This window comes from Pteropus alecto, unplaced genomic scaffold (genome assembly GCF_000325575.1).
Source record: "Pteropus alecto unplaced genomic scaffold, ASM32557v1 scaffold125, whole genome shotgun sequence".
Classification (NCBI taxonomy): Eukaryota; Metazoa; Chordata; class Mammalia; order Chiroptera; family Pteropodidae; genus Pteropus; species Pteropus alecto.
The window spans coordinates 5,780,719-5,798,574 of NW_006436888.1; the positions used below are offsets into that span (position 1 = coordinate 5,780,719).

The 17,856-nt window shown below is 41.0% G+C and overlaps 1 protein-coding gene across 3 annotated transcripts in view; it reads right to left on the reverse strand.

Moving 5' to 3' along the window:
- The window catches only part of KIF1B (kinesin family member 1B), a 123,420-nt gene that overhangs the window by 39,906 nt on the left and 65,658 nt on the right, over window positions 1–17,856 (reverse strand). For all 3 annotated transcript variants that reach the window (XM_025048568.1, XM_025048569.1, XM_025048567.1), the window contains one exon: window positions 444–537. In XM_025048568.1, coding sequence (XP_024904336.1) covers window positions 444–537 — 94 coding nt within the window. The remainder of the gene's footprint in view (window positions 1–443; window positions 538–17,856) is intronic.

Below are 17,856 nucleotides of genomic sequence, written 5' to 3' on the forward strand. Positions count from 1 at the left end.
AGCCAGTAATTAATCATCAAAGCCTTAATTCAGCTAAAACCTTCTGGAAAAATATATTCCAAAGCCCTCACTGGAAAATCTCTGACATGAACAGTAAACCAGCAAACAGAACATCTTAAAGAGTAAGCTGTTTGCAATATATATGAATTTTATATACACGGTAATATTGGACAGTATCAGGAAATTGTCCACAAGATTTATATGTGCTCCGAAATCTTGTGTTCTGAGGAACACGGTCCCACTCCCACCTCCGAGAATACAGCCTGGATTCTCGGCACTGAGCAACTTTTAAAAATCATGTATAAATTAGCACCGTAAATTGTCAATAAATGGTAGGGTCAACTATGGTCAAATCCAGCTCTGATCACAGGACTGGATCAGGACTCATCTGACAACACAGATCCAAAAGACATATCAGGAAAGTTTCAGTGTTTAGATTTCACCTTCTTCCTCCTCCTCTTCCTCTTCGGTTGTTTCTGCAGCAAGGGACCGAGTCTCCACCTGCTTCTGCAAGGCCTGCAACTTACTCTCATAGTCCTGAAGGGAAAGAAAGGAGACAACATGTAGGAGGGAGAGGAGGTAAGCAGGAAGGAAAGGAAAAGAAATATTAGGGAGACCGGAGAAAGCGAAAGACGACAGAAAGAGAAGACAGAGGCAGGAAAAAAACGACAGAGAGACATACAGAGAAATACTTAGGAAAAAGTAAACACGCAAAATAGTGTGTAATGGGTAAGTGCTAAAAAATAAACTAACTGCACTCTCTCTACTCCCTCAGATTCAAGAATTCGTCACTGGGGCTGTGGTAGAAAATGGGGGGATTCTGAGGGAAAAAAATGCATGTGTCCCTTAAATGTTAAAATACATTTAAGCAGTACATGCAAGCATCAAGCAATTCCAGAAAAAAGCGATACTGGGAAAGATGAAATTTACCCATATCAGCCACAGTTCCAATTATCTAGCTGTTCGGATGGAAAAAATTAGGACTGTAGATTCTGAAGCTCCCTATGGATGAACTATCTGCAGATGTAGGATGAGTTTAGCCATCAGGCAACTGAAAGATCACAGTGCTATTAGGGCTGCATTTAGTTATTCAAGAAAGATACTTTATTTTAAAATATGCTATTATAATACAAAAAGTATTATTATAATACGAATCAGATTTATCCTTCATTTCTCCGTCTACTCCATGCGTTCTCAATGAGGATATTACCCCCAAGAGGGCAAAAAATGGCTCGAGGAACTAAAAAAACCAAAACAAAAAACGTATTCTTTTATGTACAAAGCACAAATGTACACACAGCATGTAAACAGATATACAGTATATCTGAGGGATTAAAATTTCATGATGGGGAGAGATTACGGGACATTAGAGAACATCTTTTAAAAAAACGTTCCTTGGAGTACTAGTGGAAAAAAAAAACTTGCATTTTTTTTTTTTAAATCAAGTAAGGTTAAGAAGAGAGACGTTCACATAATACTACCAAATCGTAGCATGAGCATAGCGTTTTCAAATACTGGGAGTGAGTGTATCAGAGGCTGTCCCGGGACAGAGGGTTGAGGTCTGATCACGTCCTGTTTTCAAGGAGAGCTCTCCGAGTCACAAATCAAATGCTCCGAGCATTACAGAGGACCAATGACGGCCTTGCGAGCAAACTCCATTACACAAGCAGCTCCCAATGGCAATGCTAAGAAGGACGCACATATTCTCAAGACTCCAGTCATCTGTCATTTATCATTTAGTCTCAAAAGGAAGCTTTCTCTCTTTGGAAGAGCTGGCAGTGACCAAGAGCCAGCAGCACAGCTTTATTACCTAACTAAACAGTACTGTTGTTAAAAAAATAATAATAAAGAAAAAACAAAAATATTAAACTAGCAGGTAAAAGACTTGGGTTTTGCTCCTGGCACCTGCTCTTACTAGTCTTGTAATCCTGGGAAAGTTAAACTCTCTCTGAATCTCAATTTCGTCTTCTTTAAAATGAAGATTTTAGTATTTCACCTGTCTTCTGCATAGGATTGCAGGAAGGACCGAATGAAAAACCATTTCAAAACACGTGTGAAAGTCCTCTTAAATGGTATCAACACACTATCAAAACGACAGGCAATGTTTTAAAAAGTTTATTTTCTAAGTATACCTAGCACCCAGATCTTGGTTTCTAAATATCATTCCCCACTAAAAGGAACGAACATTCCTTGGGAAAATGACTGATTCCAGGTTTGGAGGAAAGAAAGTACAAGAAAAGCCTGGAATATTCTTGTTCTAGGAAGCACGGAAGTACTCAAAGACCAATGGGGCCACATTTCAAAAGGACACAGACTCCCACTGGCCAGTAAGAATAACAGAAAAGAACACAGCACATTCTTAGTATATAAAGGCTCCATGAATCCATAGTGATACTGACGGGAGAGAAAAATGGAAAACTCCTCTTAGCAAAAAAAAAAAAAAAGCAAGCCAGTTAATAAATACAGAGGGAATGACAATTAGAAAATGACGATATTGCAATCCCAGCTGTAGTAACTGAATCAGGCAAGGATCATTAATAAATGCTAAAATTGAGTGAAAGGCAGATGAAAAACAGACTATTCACACAATTCTAAGTGTCACCCTAGAGACCTATTAATAAGAAAGAACTGGGAAACATGACATTCACTAAATTAATTAAACTTTGTCATTACCGAGACAGGACAAATTGACATGTTACGTCTACCGGTGGGATGCAACGGAAGTACCCGATGTCACCTTTAGAGCATTCTTACCAAAAATGCTTAACCTCACTCTAATCTTGAGCAAACTATCCAACAAATCAGAATGGGGCCTAAGCTCTTGAAAATTTAAGGGTAAACTGTTGTGATGTCCCCAACTTACTTTCAAACGATTCAGGAAAAATATATAAATGTGGGTATACCAAAGTTCATTGTATTTTTTTCAGATTCTTGGGAGGTGTGAAATGTTTAAAAATAAAAGGCTGGGAAGGGAGCAGTTTTTTTTCCTCCCTAAAAACTCTCTATATTACACGATTCTTTCAGCAAAGAGAGAAATCAGATGAAAAAATCATCAGATGAAAAAAAATGTTAATATCTTGAGGACTTTTTTGTCTTTCATTTTCCCTCAATTTTTGATTGTAGTAAATGCACATAACATAACGTACCATCTTAACCGCTTGGAAGTATATAGTTCAGTGGTTTGAAATACATTCATGGTGCATAACCATCACTATCACCCACCTCTGAAACCTCTCTCATCTTGTAAAACTGAAACTCTGTCCCCATTAAACACTAACTCCCCCTCCCCTGCTCCTCCCACCCTGCAACCACCATTCTACTTTCTGTCTACGATTGTAACTATTCTAAGTAACTCACATACGTGAAATCACACAGTTCTGGCTTTTTGCGACTGGCTTAATTTTGAGAATTCCTTCAAGAATAGGTTTATAAGCTGATCAAAGCACCAGTGAAGACAAAATCTTTAGATTCTTACAGTTTAGAAAAGGCTCTGGTTGTGCTTTAGTGGAACAAAGCTGACATCAAAAGATCTCCCATAATGCTATGCATCTAAAACTTTAACTGTATTTTTTTTGGATCAAGGAATATTTCTATCGGCAGCTGGTTGTCCAAACATCAGCACCATTTCTTGAATTGGTCTCCTCTTCCCCAAACCAGGCTGCATATAAGCTTCTGATAAGGGCATTTTGTATGTCACCAAAAAAACTCTAAATATCGGAATTTCCTATAACAAATGAATAGAGATTCCGATCCCATTGTTCTGATTTCATGGTGAACACTAGGAAAATAATGGAAGGCACACTAAAAATTAATAATTTATCAGTAGCCTTTTGTGTTTATAAAGTCCTAGCTAGTTTAACATATGCCCAATACTTATAAAGGCATTGCACTGGCTGTTCCTTCTTTAGAACATTCTCTCACCTGCCCACCCCTGTTCGCCCAGGACTGTTCCTAACGATTATCGTGGATTATCTCAATCTCCTCAATAACCCTGGGAAGGATGTTATCGATCCTCACGGCAAAGAAAAAAAAAGACTTAAAGAAATTAAAGATAACTTTCTAAAGGTCAGAGTTAGCAAGTAGTAGAAATGAGATTTGGATGCAGGCAACTAACTGGACTCCAGAGCACACTCACTTAACCACTATCCATCCACTTGTCACTCGACGAATACTTTTCACCCCTACTACGTGCCAGATGCTAGGAATACAGTGGGTCAGTAAGACAGAAGTCTCATTGGTGAGGAAGAACCAATAAACAGACACAGTACGCACTATGATGTCAGCACAGAGGAGTCCTATGAGGCAAAACAAAGGTAGGTGGTAGGTATTAGGGGCTAATGGAAGGAGACTTCTTGATTAGGTGGGCAGGGAAGGTCTCTCTGTAGAGAGGTCATTTAATCAGAGACTGAAGCCAGCATGCTGAGACCTTCGTGTGCCGGGAATGGGGGGTTACCCCAATCAAAGCAGGGCAGCAAGTATGACAGTCCCGAGATGGAAAGCAGCCTGGTGTGTCTGAGAACAAGAAAACCTGCGTGGGTGGGTGGGAGGAGCAGGAAGGACGGAGGCACAGCTGAGCTGTCAGTCAGCAGCTGGGTCACGGACGGCCTTATGGGCTACGGTAAGGACTATGGATTTTATTCTAAGAGCAGCCTTTGGGTGCTTCGGAGCTGGGAAGTAGTATGTTTTAAAAATACCGCCCTCAGTGGAGAACAGCCTGGAAGCAAGGACAGCAGTCACGAGGCCATCACAGCGGTGCTGAGGAAGATGGTGGTGGCTTGGTCCAGAGTGTCAGCGGCAAAGGTGGTGAAAAGGGAATGGAGCTGGGATATGTTTTACAGGCAGAGGAAATGTGACCTATGATGACCTGATCATGGGGGGAGTGACAAAAAAAGGAGAAACTGAAAATGACTCTTGGATTTTTGGCCTGAGCTAGTCGCTCTGGTTAAGACGGTTTAAGTGTGAGATGCCAGTTAGCTGTGTGGATGTCAGGTCACGGTTGTGTGTCTGCATCTAGCGGTCAGGGCCGAGGTCCAGGCTGGAGGGCATATCTGAGTCCACACAGGAGCCAGGGTGGTGGTTTGCAGACAGATCGCCTGAGACTGGGCCTGGGTCTCTCCTCGGTAGCTCTGCGATGGGAAAGCCATAAGCTGGGAATGGCGATACCTACTTCACAGAGCGGATTCGATGAGCTGATGCACATAAAAGGTTTACTGGTGTAATAAATGCTCAACACGAGTTATTATCTTCATCATCATCTGTGTGAGCATGGAGGGAAAGGCCACAGAAATGCATAAGATCACCTGGGAGAATGGACAGATACAGAAATAGCCAACGTCTGTGGCCACAGAGACCACGAAGGAGCTGCCAGTGAGGTCAGAGGAAAATAAGAAACCAAAAGAACAGTGTCCTAAGAACTAAAAAGCAGGCAACTGTGTCAAATGTCAGACATATTTAGTAAGATGAGGACTGAGAAAACACCTGCAGATTTGTCACTGAGGAGATCTCCAGGTCCTGCTAAGAGTGGCTTCAGTTAGGTGGGGACAAGAGTCTGACTAGAGTGAGCTCCAGCAAGAACGGAGAGAGGGTACAATAAAAAGAAATACTGAAAGGTGGGAAATTAAGTACAGAAATCTCATCTCAAGGAGAATTTCTGTACAAATGAACAGAGAAATGGCGTGACAGCTTACAGGAAACAGGGGACCCTTTGGAAGCTGGTGAAATGACATGCTTGCATGCCGACAGGAACAATAACCAAGGAGAGAAACTGATGTTGTAGAAGAGAGGGGGAAATGTTCAGCAAGTCCTTGAGGAGGTACAAGATGGGACGCAAGGAGCAAGGGCAGTTCATCCGCCCAGAGGAGGGAGGGGCACCTACGGGTGTGGATACAGGACAGGGGCCGAACCAGAGTGGGAAGGAAAGCAAGTTTTCTTCTGCTTCTTTTTCTCAGTGAAACAAAAGCAGTTGAGAGCACAGAGAGGCCACCTTTCACCCACTGAGGCGCCCGCTAGGAAACTTCTGGTGTTCTTCCCTCCTGTCACCTGCCACAAACGTACTGCATAAAAATTAGTGTGACTGTCTGATGACTGTCTCCTCCGCAACTCCGTGAAGTTCACAACGCCAGGCATCTGTCACTTGGACACACAGTCACGTACCGATCTTCTTCTAGTTAACAGTTCTCAAAAGTGACTATCTTCTAGATCAGGGGCCGGCAAACTATGGCCGGAGCCAAATCCAGCCCACTGCCTGCTTTTGTAATTAGTTTTCCAGGAACCCAGCTACGTCTGTTCCTTTGCATATTGTTTGTGGCTGCTTTTCTGCTACAAAAGAGTCGCACAGTTGTGACAGAGGTCATGGGGCCCACGAAGCCAGAACTCTCTACTCTCTAGCCCTTTACAAAAAGCTTGCCAACTCCTCCTGTTCTAGACCAACAGTTCTCAAAGGTGGCTGCTGATCCAGCAGAATCTGCTTGCCTGAGAACCTAAGAGAAATGCAAATGATAAGGCCCCATCCCAGACCTCCTGGAGCAGAAACTTCGGGGGTGGGCCCGGCAAACCGGGTTCCCATAAGCCCCCTAGGAATTCTGATGCACAATGCAGTTTGAGAACTACTCTTCCGGGTCAAGTGTGCGGATGAATGGGACGCAAATAAGGTACTTACTCTCGGTGAGTTTACAGTCTCATGCAAGAACCAAGCAAGTACACGAAAAACCACAGGGTACCATCATTACAAGAGTGAGAGCCAGCCTGGGCAGGAAAACCGTGCAGATCTGTTAGAGAAGTGAAGCGTGATGAGAAAGGAGGTGCAAAGGCCCCGAGGTGGGAACAAACTGGGCAGTTCAAGGGCAAGTCCAAAGGGCTTGCGCGTGAGAATGTTCAGAGAGGCGGGCGAGAAGCCAAAGCACGGAAAGCCTTGTAGGCTACGATACAAGTTCAGACTTTACACAGATACAGACAATAGACTGGTGGTCACCAGAGGGGAAGGGAAGTAGAGGGGAGGACGAAGAGGGGAAAGGGAATCAAACACGTGGTGATGAAAGAAGCCGAGGCTTTGGGTAGTGAGCACACTATAGACTATACAGATGGTAGATTCTAAAGTTGTACACCTTTAGATTATATAATGTCATTAACCAATGTTAACACAATAAATTTAATGAAAGATCAAATCAAAGAAGTTCAGATCTTAAAGTGCAATGGGAAGCCACTCGTATAATCTGATTTGTTTTTAAAAGTTGATGATGGTTGCTATGTGGACAGTGGATTACAGGAGTCAAGAACAGAAGCAGAGAGACAAGTTAGTAGTGCTCTAGGTGAGAGATGACGGCGCCACAATTACACAAGGCATCTCTGAAGGAGGCGGCTTTAATGTAAAATCAGTGTCCCCGTTCTGGGTTTTCTGGTTAGACTGTTTTTGACCTTTGAGGCGTGGCTCCTTTGCTCATACTTTCTTCCTCTTTTAATGGCAGATTAGCAAGCAATAGCCGGAAGGGAGATGTCAACACCCACCCCAGTTCTTGTCAACACCTCAGTTTTCCACCGGCAAAGCAAGCACTGTGCAGGAAGCATCTCAGGGCTATCCTTCAGGGGCCCACGCCACCTATTCTTAAGACCCGAAAGGCTCCCTTTCTCCCAATCCCTTAGCCTTGGTCTCATCCACTTTACTTTCCAACGGTGACTCAGACGAGAGCCTTCATCACCGTGAGGGTCACGCACACAGGATTTATCCTACCCGCAAACTGATTTGCTGATTCCATCTGCAAATAATCTACCAGAGTCATCCCTTCTCACCTTTCTCCCTTCCTTTGTTTAGAAAGCAGTTCCTCATTGAATTCGTAATGCAACTTCGCACATGGAGCACTGGACTCTAAATTTGTCTCCTCCAAACCCGTCCTCCGACGTTAGGCCATTTCTAAAGGTGAATCTAAAACTGCAATCTCCCTCTGTAAAATCATCTGGTAGCTTCCCACCACATTCAGGTTAAAATCCCGACTCCTTAGCACGGCAGGATCTGGGCCTCATCCACCCAGCTGCCCTCGCCCCTTACCGTGCCCCGACACGGCTGGGGCTCTGACCACCTGAGGCTGCCTGGCCCTGCCAGGCTTCCTCCTGCCCCCGCCGTCTTCACTCGGAGACATTCCCAGTTGTACTCCGGGTCTCTGTGCTTGGCTCAGGGCTTCCTGCTCTGAAAGACTTTTCCCATGCTCCCCATTTTCACCCTGTGCACACGACTATCACCGCGCGCATCGCACGGTGGCATCCAAGCGCTGGTCAGGCCCGGAACGTCTCCGCTGGTTTGTCCGACAGCAGAGGATACAAAGCATCTGAAGGGGAAGAACATCAGACCCGGGCGCTACCATTCCCTCGAGTTGCCAACTTCATATGAAAAACTCAGGGCGGGGGGAGGGACCTCAGGTAGATTTTACATTGTACTACGTGACGTATGACTGTGCTGTTTTTCAATATAAAAAATGCCACGTCCAAATGTTCACTCCGGAAAAATCTTCTGCTTTGTCCTGTTCCACCTCTAGCACACCACCGACGCTCTGGGTGGAGAAAAGCAGTGCTTAAAGGAAAAGGAGAGAAGCTAAACGGAGTTACTCAGAGCATTTCAGAAATTTAGTTCCCATCCAAGTGAAGGGAAGTAGACCGTTTCATTTTTTAAAACTTCAAATCGCCATCATATAATAGAAAATTGAAAACACAGTTTAAGGTAAACTCAAAGAAACCATTAACTGATATTCGACCTGCCCTCATTCATCTTAGAGTAGAAAAGTTTTTATTTAAGCAAAACATAGCATAAAGTAGGGGTTAAAGATCTCATTGAAGATAGAATTTTAATAAATAGAAAAGGGTAACAAAAGCAAAAGCTTAACTAATGGAGTTCATGTAGAAATAATTTTAAAAAGATCTGGACTGCAACCACCTTCAGATGCAAAAGCAATAAATAAAAGTCAAGATCACGTCTGTTAGCATCATTGTCTCACTTTTCCCTCCTCCCACATCAGAGAGAAATCACACTCTCAAAAGATGGTTTAGCTTTTATTGAATGAGGACTTTATTTTTTTAACGTTACAAACTCTCCCTTTCTGATAAGGTAGATCTCACGCTCAAAGACAATCTTTAACCATTTTTTTTTTTTTAAGAAATTGGGGAGAAATCCATTGTTCATTAATAAGAAGATTTTACAGTAATGATAGAAGGAAATCGGCACATTTCACAACCTAAGTATCTAGAGTAGATTTTTCAGTCTCGGGAAGGTGACATAAACTGGACAATTATGAAAATGCTCACAATGCAGAATGTGGCTCTAACGGTAGAGCGCAAATGCTTGCTTTGCAATGTGCCTGGAAGGCGTCTTCATCAAGGTTCACCGGGACACACTGCTTCCCCTCCTCAGAGTCTTTTGTATAAGTCATTAAGGCAAGTCTACAAAGGACCAGTAAGGCACAGGGGCACAGCAGCTGACCGGAGGTAATCTACGTAACTTCCTGTTGTCTAGTAACCTTTAATATAGACACCTGTGTGGCAAACTCTGTTTTGTTTTGATTTTTTTCAGCATCAGCCTGCACCTAAAGCACAAAAGGTCACTTCAAGTCACTTCAGTGAAATAAACAATAAACTGTTTTTGTTTTTGTTTTTTTTTTCAGCATCAACCTGCACCTAAAGCACAAGAGGCCACTTCAAGTCACTTCATGGCATAAACAATACTTCATTGCATTTCCAGTGGAAAGGAGAAGTTGCAATTCCAAGCGCTAGAGAGGACTAGAAGCAAAAATAAAGGAAAAGCCCTTTGGTTTAGACTTATTAGATAAGCAGAATGTCTTTAACTCTCCAAGGAATACCATTTTGGTTTGTGAAACTATACCAATTAATCAGGACTCCTCTACATTTCCATTATTGTCAGATCGTCATATAATTTCAATAGGAAAAACACTTTTTGTCATTTCGCTATGATAATAGCTAGGAATACTTTGATAATATAATGGTTTAATGATGACCATTTCTCTTTGGTCTTGTTGCTTTTGAGTTTAGGGAGAGATACTGTCAAATGCAATAATGAACAGCAATATCAGCTACACCAATAGCTCATAAACGCATGGCACTAGTTACTTATTTAATAAAAAAAATTCAACGAAGTAATTTTATCCACACAAAGTTATTTCCTAAGACAAGCATATGGTCTAAAATCCATGAAGGGACATATGTGGTCCCTTCAAACCTTGGTTCATTTCTTTCTGGCATCTGAAATTAAGGGCTCCTTTTGATATCTAAACATTTCGGCCAAGATGAAGGCGCCTGAATCAACAGACGAAGCACGAACACGAACCTAATTCTCTGGAATATCAGTTTGGGTAGAGTGCTTCTCACAACCCACATTTGTAAATGAAAATATTATTTTTCATTCTACGGTGTCACCTAGTCACCAGTAGAAACTCTCTCCCGATGTTTAGTGGCAAAGGGAGGCATCTGCCCATAATGAGATGAAAAGACCACCACAAACAAGAAAATATATAGACCTATCCTATGTTATCTCAGGTTAGGGAAATGAGAGCTCATTTTTGCTCTAGAGTTGAAAGTTGAGTAATTATTATTAATATTAGAAAATAATTTTTTTTTGCAAGAAAGGAATAGTTAACGTATCTATGTCTAAGAAGAATAAAGAAGGACAAGGGGCTTTTACAGAGATCCAATGAAGTGACTGATTTGAAGCAGCCTACCGAGTACATTCAAACCACATGGCACAGGAGATTGTCATCTCAATTAGTCAACCCATTACAAACAGCATTCACCGAGTCTAATCTGCCATAAAACCTCAACTGAAGACTAGGACTACTCTAGCTATGAAAGAAAAAAATATCCCCCAAAGTTAATTGGAAGCAACTTTCTGTGCATTAAGAAAGCATTTTCTTAGAAGCAAAGAAAAAATACTATGATTAAAAATAACGTGCTCTAATAAAGCATAGTGCCCACACGCAAAGGAAAAAAAAAAACTACATAATCACAATCTTTAAGGCTTCCTTGAATGCTAATTGCTATCTTGGCTGCAATTTTTCACACCATCTGGAAGACAAGCGTTGGATAGATGACTTAGTGTGACTTAGGCATCTTCAACAAGACGAAGTCAGGCAGTCTCACAGACATCTCTGGCTCTTCACAACCGCCTCTTTAAAAAGTTTCTGACGAGTTCAAGAGATGAGGAAAGATGTAGAAAACTATTCTTTTCTTCTCATTAAAATCCATCTTTTTTAGTGGATTCTCCAGTGAGGCAAACGGAGACAACACAGTAAAATGAGGTATTGATACATGTAACGTTCATCAGGGCTTCTCTCAGTTTGCTTGTCTATCTGTGAGCGTTACTACTGGTAACCAAAGAATAGTTCGTTAGACATCTCCTTTATTCTAAACCCAAAGTTAACCTACTTCAGTACTTCATCATCTACTGAAAGTAAGTAGCACAGCCAGAAGCTGCAGCCTTCTCCCCACGTCCCACCTCTTCCCTCTCTCCACCAAAGAACTTCCCTATAAACTTATATATACGGCTTGAAGCATTTTTCTGGTATTTCTGGTGGCATGGTTTTGGTGAATAGTTCAGTGCGTGTGAGAAATGATCATTTCAAAATTCAAACTACAAACAGAAATCCAGATATGGTGCCAAATATTTCAGTATTATGACAAATTTCATACATACACTGATACATTCAAAAGAAAAAAAATCCTACTGAAATTAGTTCTGTGTAAAATGTAGAATAAGATGTAAAGTTCTGTGGAAGAGGCAGAGCTGTGTACTACAAAATGTGTCTGAAGACGTTTCATTTTGGCTTATGAAAAGTCCAATTATCTTTTTCAAAAGGACAGACACGGATGAGAAATCCAAAGCTATGTCCACATAGTTGCATGTTATTATTTTTAAACTAACGTCTAACATTCATGGGGAAACAACAGACATTTATTTCTATGTATCCAATTCCCCTTTTGAATGTGTGCATAAACCAAGAGGCAGGTCTTTCTGGATATCAGATCAACTTATAGGCGTTATAAAAACATAACAAACTTATACCAAACGAGACCAGTCTGTAAGTAAGTATATTATCTAGGCACCAAGAAAGGAGGAAAGTCTCAGCAAAAAAGAGAGGTCTCAGTATTTTGTCCAAAATTCCAGAAACTGCCCATTTATGGTATACAAACAAAAGGGAGGCGTTGAAACATTGACCAGTGTTTTATGTTTTGACAGTATGAAAATCAGTTAATGTTTGTAAGAACGCGACATTCAAATCATGATGTAATTAGTAGGAACTCAAGGCCAAGGCTAGAACCAACTCAAATCAGGAGCTAACATCGTCTGCTTCCTCCACTGGGATTTCAAGTTTGTCCAGTAATTTATACTGTGGTTTCTCGACCAGCTTTGAGATTGGGTGCCGAGAACTGTCGCCTCATCCGCGGAGGTGTCACAAACTGGCTACAGTGGTTGGCTTTGTCAGTCTGCCTCTGATAGGAACTGGCCGCACTGCCCTCTAACTGACCTCCAGTGTTATAATTACAGTAAGACTGACGGTGTTGATGGATATGGCGCTTGGCCTGGAAAGTCTGCAGATCGGCGGTGGGGTGACCTCCGTGGGAGTTTAACGACTCCGAGGAGGCAGATGCCTGGCAGCGCACGCTCTTCTGCTGGCCGTTATTGAGGGAATTGCTCCTCCAGCGTAACTGAGGTGGCTGTTGTTGAGTATTAAGGTGCTGCTTGCTCACTTGGATGTGATCTTGACTTCGGGTGACCTGAGAGCCCCATGGTAACTGGGGGTCCTTAGAAGCTGCTCTACCACCCTTCTCTTGGCTCTCCTCTTTATTTCCTTTCCTTCCGTCTTCATCCTTCGGTATTCGAAGCTCTATAACCTCGTCTTCCGTTATGATGATGTGTGTGCCAGGACTCCAAGAGTTCCTGTGTCTAGGATTGCTCTTAAAGGGGAAGCGGGGCTTCCGGTTCTCAGGAGGGATGAACCTATGGGGCACGTTCTGCCGACGAAGCTGCTTTGTTATCTCCTGCTGCTGCAGGTTCTTGAACCGGATCTGCTCCTGCCTCATCCAGCGCAGACGTCCACGTCGGAAAGCTGGGTCCCCGTTCATCAGCTGGGAAACAACCCAAGCTCCCCACCGTCTCCTTTACTGACGTCATTCTCAGACTTGCTACTGACGCCGGCACCGACAGGTTCCTTCGCTTTATGGTTTCCTTGGGTCTTCTGTTCCTGCGACCCGATCAGTGGCAAGACTTTCTCCATTTTGAGCATTTTATTTCTTAAGACTTTTATCTCCTCGTCTTTCATGTTATTTTGCTTTTTGACCTCTTGCAAAATATCTTCCAGCTTGTCTATGTGAACCCTGAGGTCATCCACGTCGGTTCCGCCTTTACCACTGGCCATCACATCTTCGATCTTCTCGTCGCCTACTCCCACGGTGTCCCAGACATCCCTGGCCACCGCCCTCCAGGAGTCCCGCTCGTTGGGATCTTTCTTCCCGTACGTGGCGCAAAGCTCTTTCATCTTAACGATGGCCAAGGCTTCGATCTCCTGCCGACTGTGCCTAAAATCGTTGAGCGCCACCTCGTAGCAAATCTCTTTGACGGCCTGAATCTTAAGGTCTGAGATGGTGACCCACTTGGAATCTTTACTGAGGCGCCTTCTTTGGGGTATCTGGTACATTTTAATTGGTTCCCGTTTCTTCCCACTGCTCGGGAGGCCACATTTTTTAACAATGGTTTGCAACTTGCTGGGAGGTAGCTTTTCTCTCAAAGAAGTAATCAGTTTCCAGCTCTCTTCGCAGGACCTCTTGTCAGAATCATCCCCGCTATCAGAATCCGCGTCCTTTGGAAAAACAAAATCAAAAAATGGCCCCCAAATAACCAAAATTAAAATGTAAAAAATGAAAATCAAATTGAAGAGAAAAAGCAAGCAAAAAAGCCTTAACCAAATTTAAAAACGAAACAAAAAACAAACCAAAACCAAAACCAAAAACAACCCCTAAAAACAAAAACCCTAAATGATGTGCAAGTCTATTAAGACATATGCAAAATGTAGATTATAATTAATATAAAGATGTGTTTGTTTAGTACCACTAACCCACATCTCCACTTTCTGGCATCAATAATGAAATGTGCAAGCAAATTTCTTAGGAAGATTGAAATAGTGAGTCTCTCACTGTAAAGTCATATGAAGTTATTAACAAAATGGTGTAAAATAATATCTCCACTATCTCAGGAAAATGAAGTCAAACCTACACCCCGTACATGCTAACGCCCATGCAGCCACTTCCCCACATTTGCCTTGGTTATTGCTGTTGCAGAAACTCGTTCCCCCATGAGTGAGCACAGATGCCATACAAGATGTGACGAGCAGGCGGATTAACAAAGGTTAGTAAGGCTGTAGGATGCCACGTTTTGTTTAGCTTTACTAAAAGAGCAGCCCTAGAAAAAAGTTAGAAGATGAGAAAGTAGAAAAAGAAGCAAACAGGGATGATGTTAAAAATGTTAAGAATCTCTATTAGCAGACCATGTGAGGTTCTCAACAACCAAATTGTTCTTCTAGACGACAAGAGGATTTTGAAACTATTCTTTCTGTGAGCATATACTGGTTTTGGTATTTTTTTGTGTTATGTCAAATTGATCCATTTCATTTGTACCATTAAAGTTTGTTATCGAGAGAACAAGAAAGCATAAAAAAGGATCCTTATAGTGGGTCTGCTATTTTATTTTTCACACACACTTAGACCAACATCACCTTCAAAATTTTAAGATAGAAACTTCCAGAACATGAATTAAACTAGGCAAATATATTTTTAATAAACGTCATTTTAAATTCCTCGATATTTTAATAAATACAACTTAGAGATGTTTTCTACCTATGAAAACTCATGTCAGTTCTAGCTATCTGAGAAATATCACTTTAAGTGACAACTCTTCTTATGACACATAAAACACAAATATCATATTCTGTTTATGTGAAAAGGATCCACTTTAAAAGGTTTTCTCTAACTCTCTCTGTCCTTCTGGCTATCTTTGCGCCATTCCCTCTTTTTCAAACAATTTTACGAGGCCTAAACCCACAGCCTGACTTTGGATAATAATCAACTGAATAACGACCGATCATTCTTAACTAACTCAAGCAAATCTTGATAACATGAATCTTAATGAGAGAAATGTTAGATTTATAATGCCCTATGACGAATGAGATTAAGAAAGAATTTCTATTCAGGAAATAAAAGTTCCTGTGAAAAGACACTACTCACTAGAATAGTTCAAGATAGTCTAGTAAATGAAAATATTCTTACTAGTCTCTTTTATTTGGCTGTGATTACCAAAATTATCTCTAGTAGAGCAGTGTTTTTTAAAAATCAAAACTGATAAATAGTATCTCGCTTTCTATACCAAAGATTTCCTACAGTTCTTTCTAGGGACCAAAAAAATAACTTTTTTAACAATGACAATAATTTGGCCCCTGAATTTGAAGAGGTTGCTACTGAGCTGTTTTATTTCTGTTGGTCTATAAATGGGTACTAACCCAATTTATTACCCCTACCTATTTGAAAATTTAGCAACAAAAAGATAAAGCTGAATTTACAGATTCTATACCTTTTTTTAATTTTTAGTTTAAAAAAATAAAAATGACTAATCTTAAGTGATAGACATTAATTAACATTAGAGAAAAAAGTACGTTTGACTCCTGAAAAGGTTTTCTGGCAAATATATATATAAACTGAGTTTTACAAAACACAAACTCTCTCTGATTCTTCCCACTTAATTGACAATTATCACTTTTTTCCCTTGGCTCCTTTTTCCTTTTAAAATTGCTTAAAGATAAAGTGAACACTACCTAATATGAGAAATAGCAAATGTTGCAATTATAGCTTTAATATCATGATTAAGAGATAAAAGTTATGTCTTTAAACTCCAAAATAAAACATAAATAAAAGAGTCTACATAAATCTGAAGGAACTCAAATTAAATCAAGTGGCCATAATTTTCTTTCTTTTAAAAATACAGTCGTATTGACTCTGCAGAATATGTTCTCCATATGGCTCAAACATATCCCCTATTACATACAGACCGTGATACTTTAAAAGTCAGTATGCAACATTTATGTGCCAAGATGTAAATCTTATCCCATGTTTTTAAAAAAAAAAAAAACAAAAAACTTTAAGATACTTAGATTCATGTATTTTATAGCCTTGGAAAAATGACTCAGGTCTGTCCAATTTACATGTCACTACAAGATCCTTCTCTTTTTAATTAAAAACCAGATGCAAAGTGGGCCTCCTGAAGAGACTCTGCAAGAAGCTTACACAAATAGAAGAAAGAATATACCTAAAACACAAGCACAGAAAGGACCAGGTGTATAATAGAGCACTAACTATAAGAGAACGTAACAGTGCGACGCACATGGGGAACTATCATAATAAAAAACTCATGAGCCTGAATTCCGTTTAATACTGTCATTATGCAAAAAATGATTACATGTAATAAATTTTAAAAGTATTTACTGAATAATCCCTTTGGTATCCTCTCAATGTTTATTCATAGGGCACATTCAAAATATATCCGTTGGATGACCAATATAGGATCATAAAAATACATTTTCCATTCAGTATTGTTACTGCTAGATACACTTCAGGCGAAAGCATTAAAAATCAATTCCTCTTAAGGACAAGAAATTTAAATGCAAGACAGTTGGACTTGTGGGAGGAAAGCAATCTCCTTATTTTAAGGATCTGCTCTTGAAATCCTAGCTTACTTTGAGATACACAGAGCAAATGACAACCAGAATCTGATTAGTTGCAGACCAAGTATGTCCTTTGTCTTATTTCAGAGCAGAGAACCAGCTCGTGGTTAAGGAAAGCACCAGCCATCGCTATTCTTTATCACCTAGTTACTCAAAGGCTGGTCCCAGGACCAGCAGCGTGGGCACCACCTGGCAGGTGGTTGGAAGTGCAGAGTCTCAGGTCCCACCCCAGACCCGTGAATCGCATCTGCATTTTAACAGGGCTCCCAGTTGGGGGAGAAGCACTATTCTACTGCACAGAACGAACAGTGAAGGTCAGAAGACCCCAAGTTTAAGCCTCAGACCCATGACTTAATAGGTACTTAAGAGTGGGCAAACAGCACTTTTTAGCCTTGGTTTCCTCAACTGGTGGTAATATAAACAGGAGGTAATATGATTCATTTTATTTACATACACATCTACTAAGAGGGTTGTTTCAGAAATTAAAAAAAAAAAGATGGATGTTAAAGCTTTCTGTAAATTATAAAGCACTACACAATTACAAGGCACTACTGTTAATAAATACAGCCTAATGACACCTGTCCTTGTTTGATCTCTCACAGACCATCGGAGGCATGTTATTACATTATACTACATTATTAAGATAAAAGGCTCCTTCACGTGTGATAAACCTTTCAAGCTCCTAATCACACTGTCACTAAATCCTTGTTTTTATTAAAAACTAAATGCCAACTAGGCCTTCTAAACAGACTCTCTATATAACACTGCTATTATCTTGCCCCAAAGCTTTGAATTATTCTTACAGTCCATTCGTTTGGGGCATCAATATAATTTTGAGATAACAAACTGGTTAACCCACCGCCAAGCCAGAGAACTGAGCTGCCCCAGAAAAGGCTGCTTTCGCCCCAGCCCAAAGCAGAGCATGGCCGTAAAGCTGTGGTTTACACGCGGCGTTTTACATTCTGTATTTTGTGCTCAGGAAAGAAATCAGTATTCCAGCTTTCTCCCTAATACTCCCTTATCTCAGGTTCATGAAATTTCAAAATTGGGAAGTTCCTGAACTTCACCCACCACACCTAAAGGTGTGTAACACCTT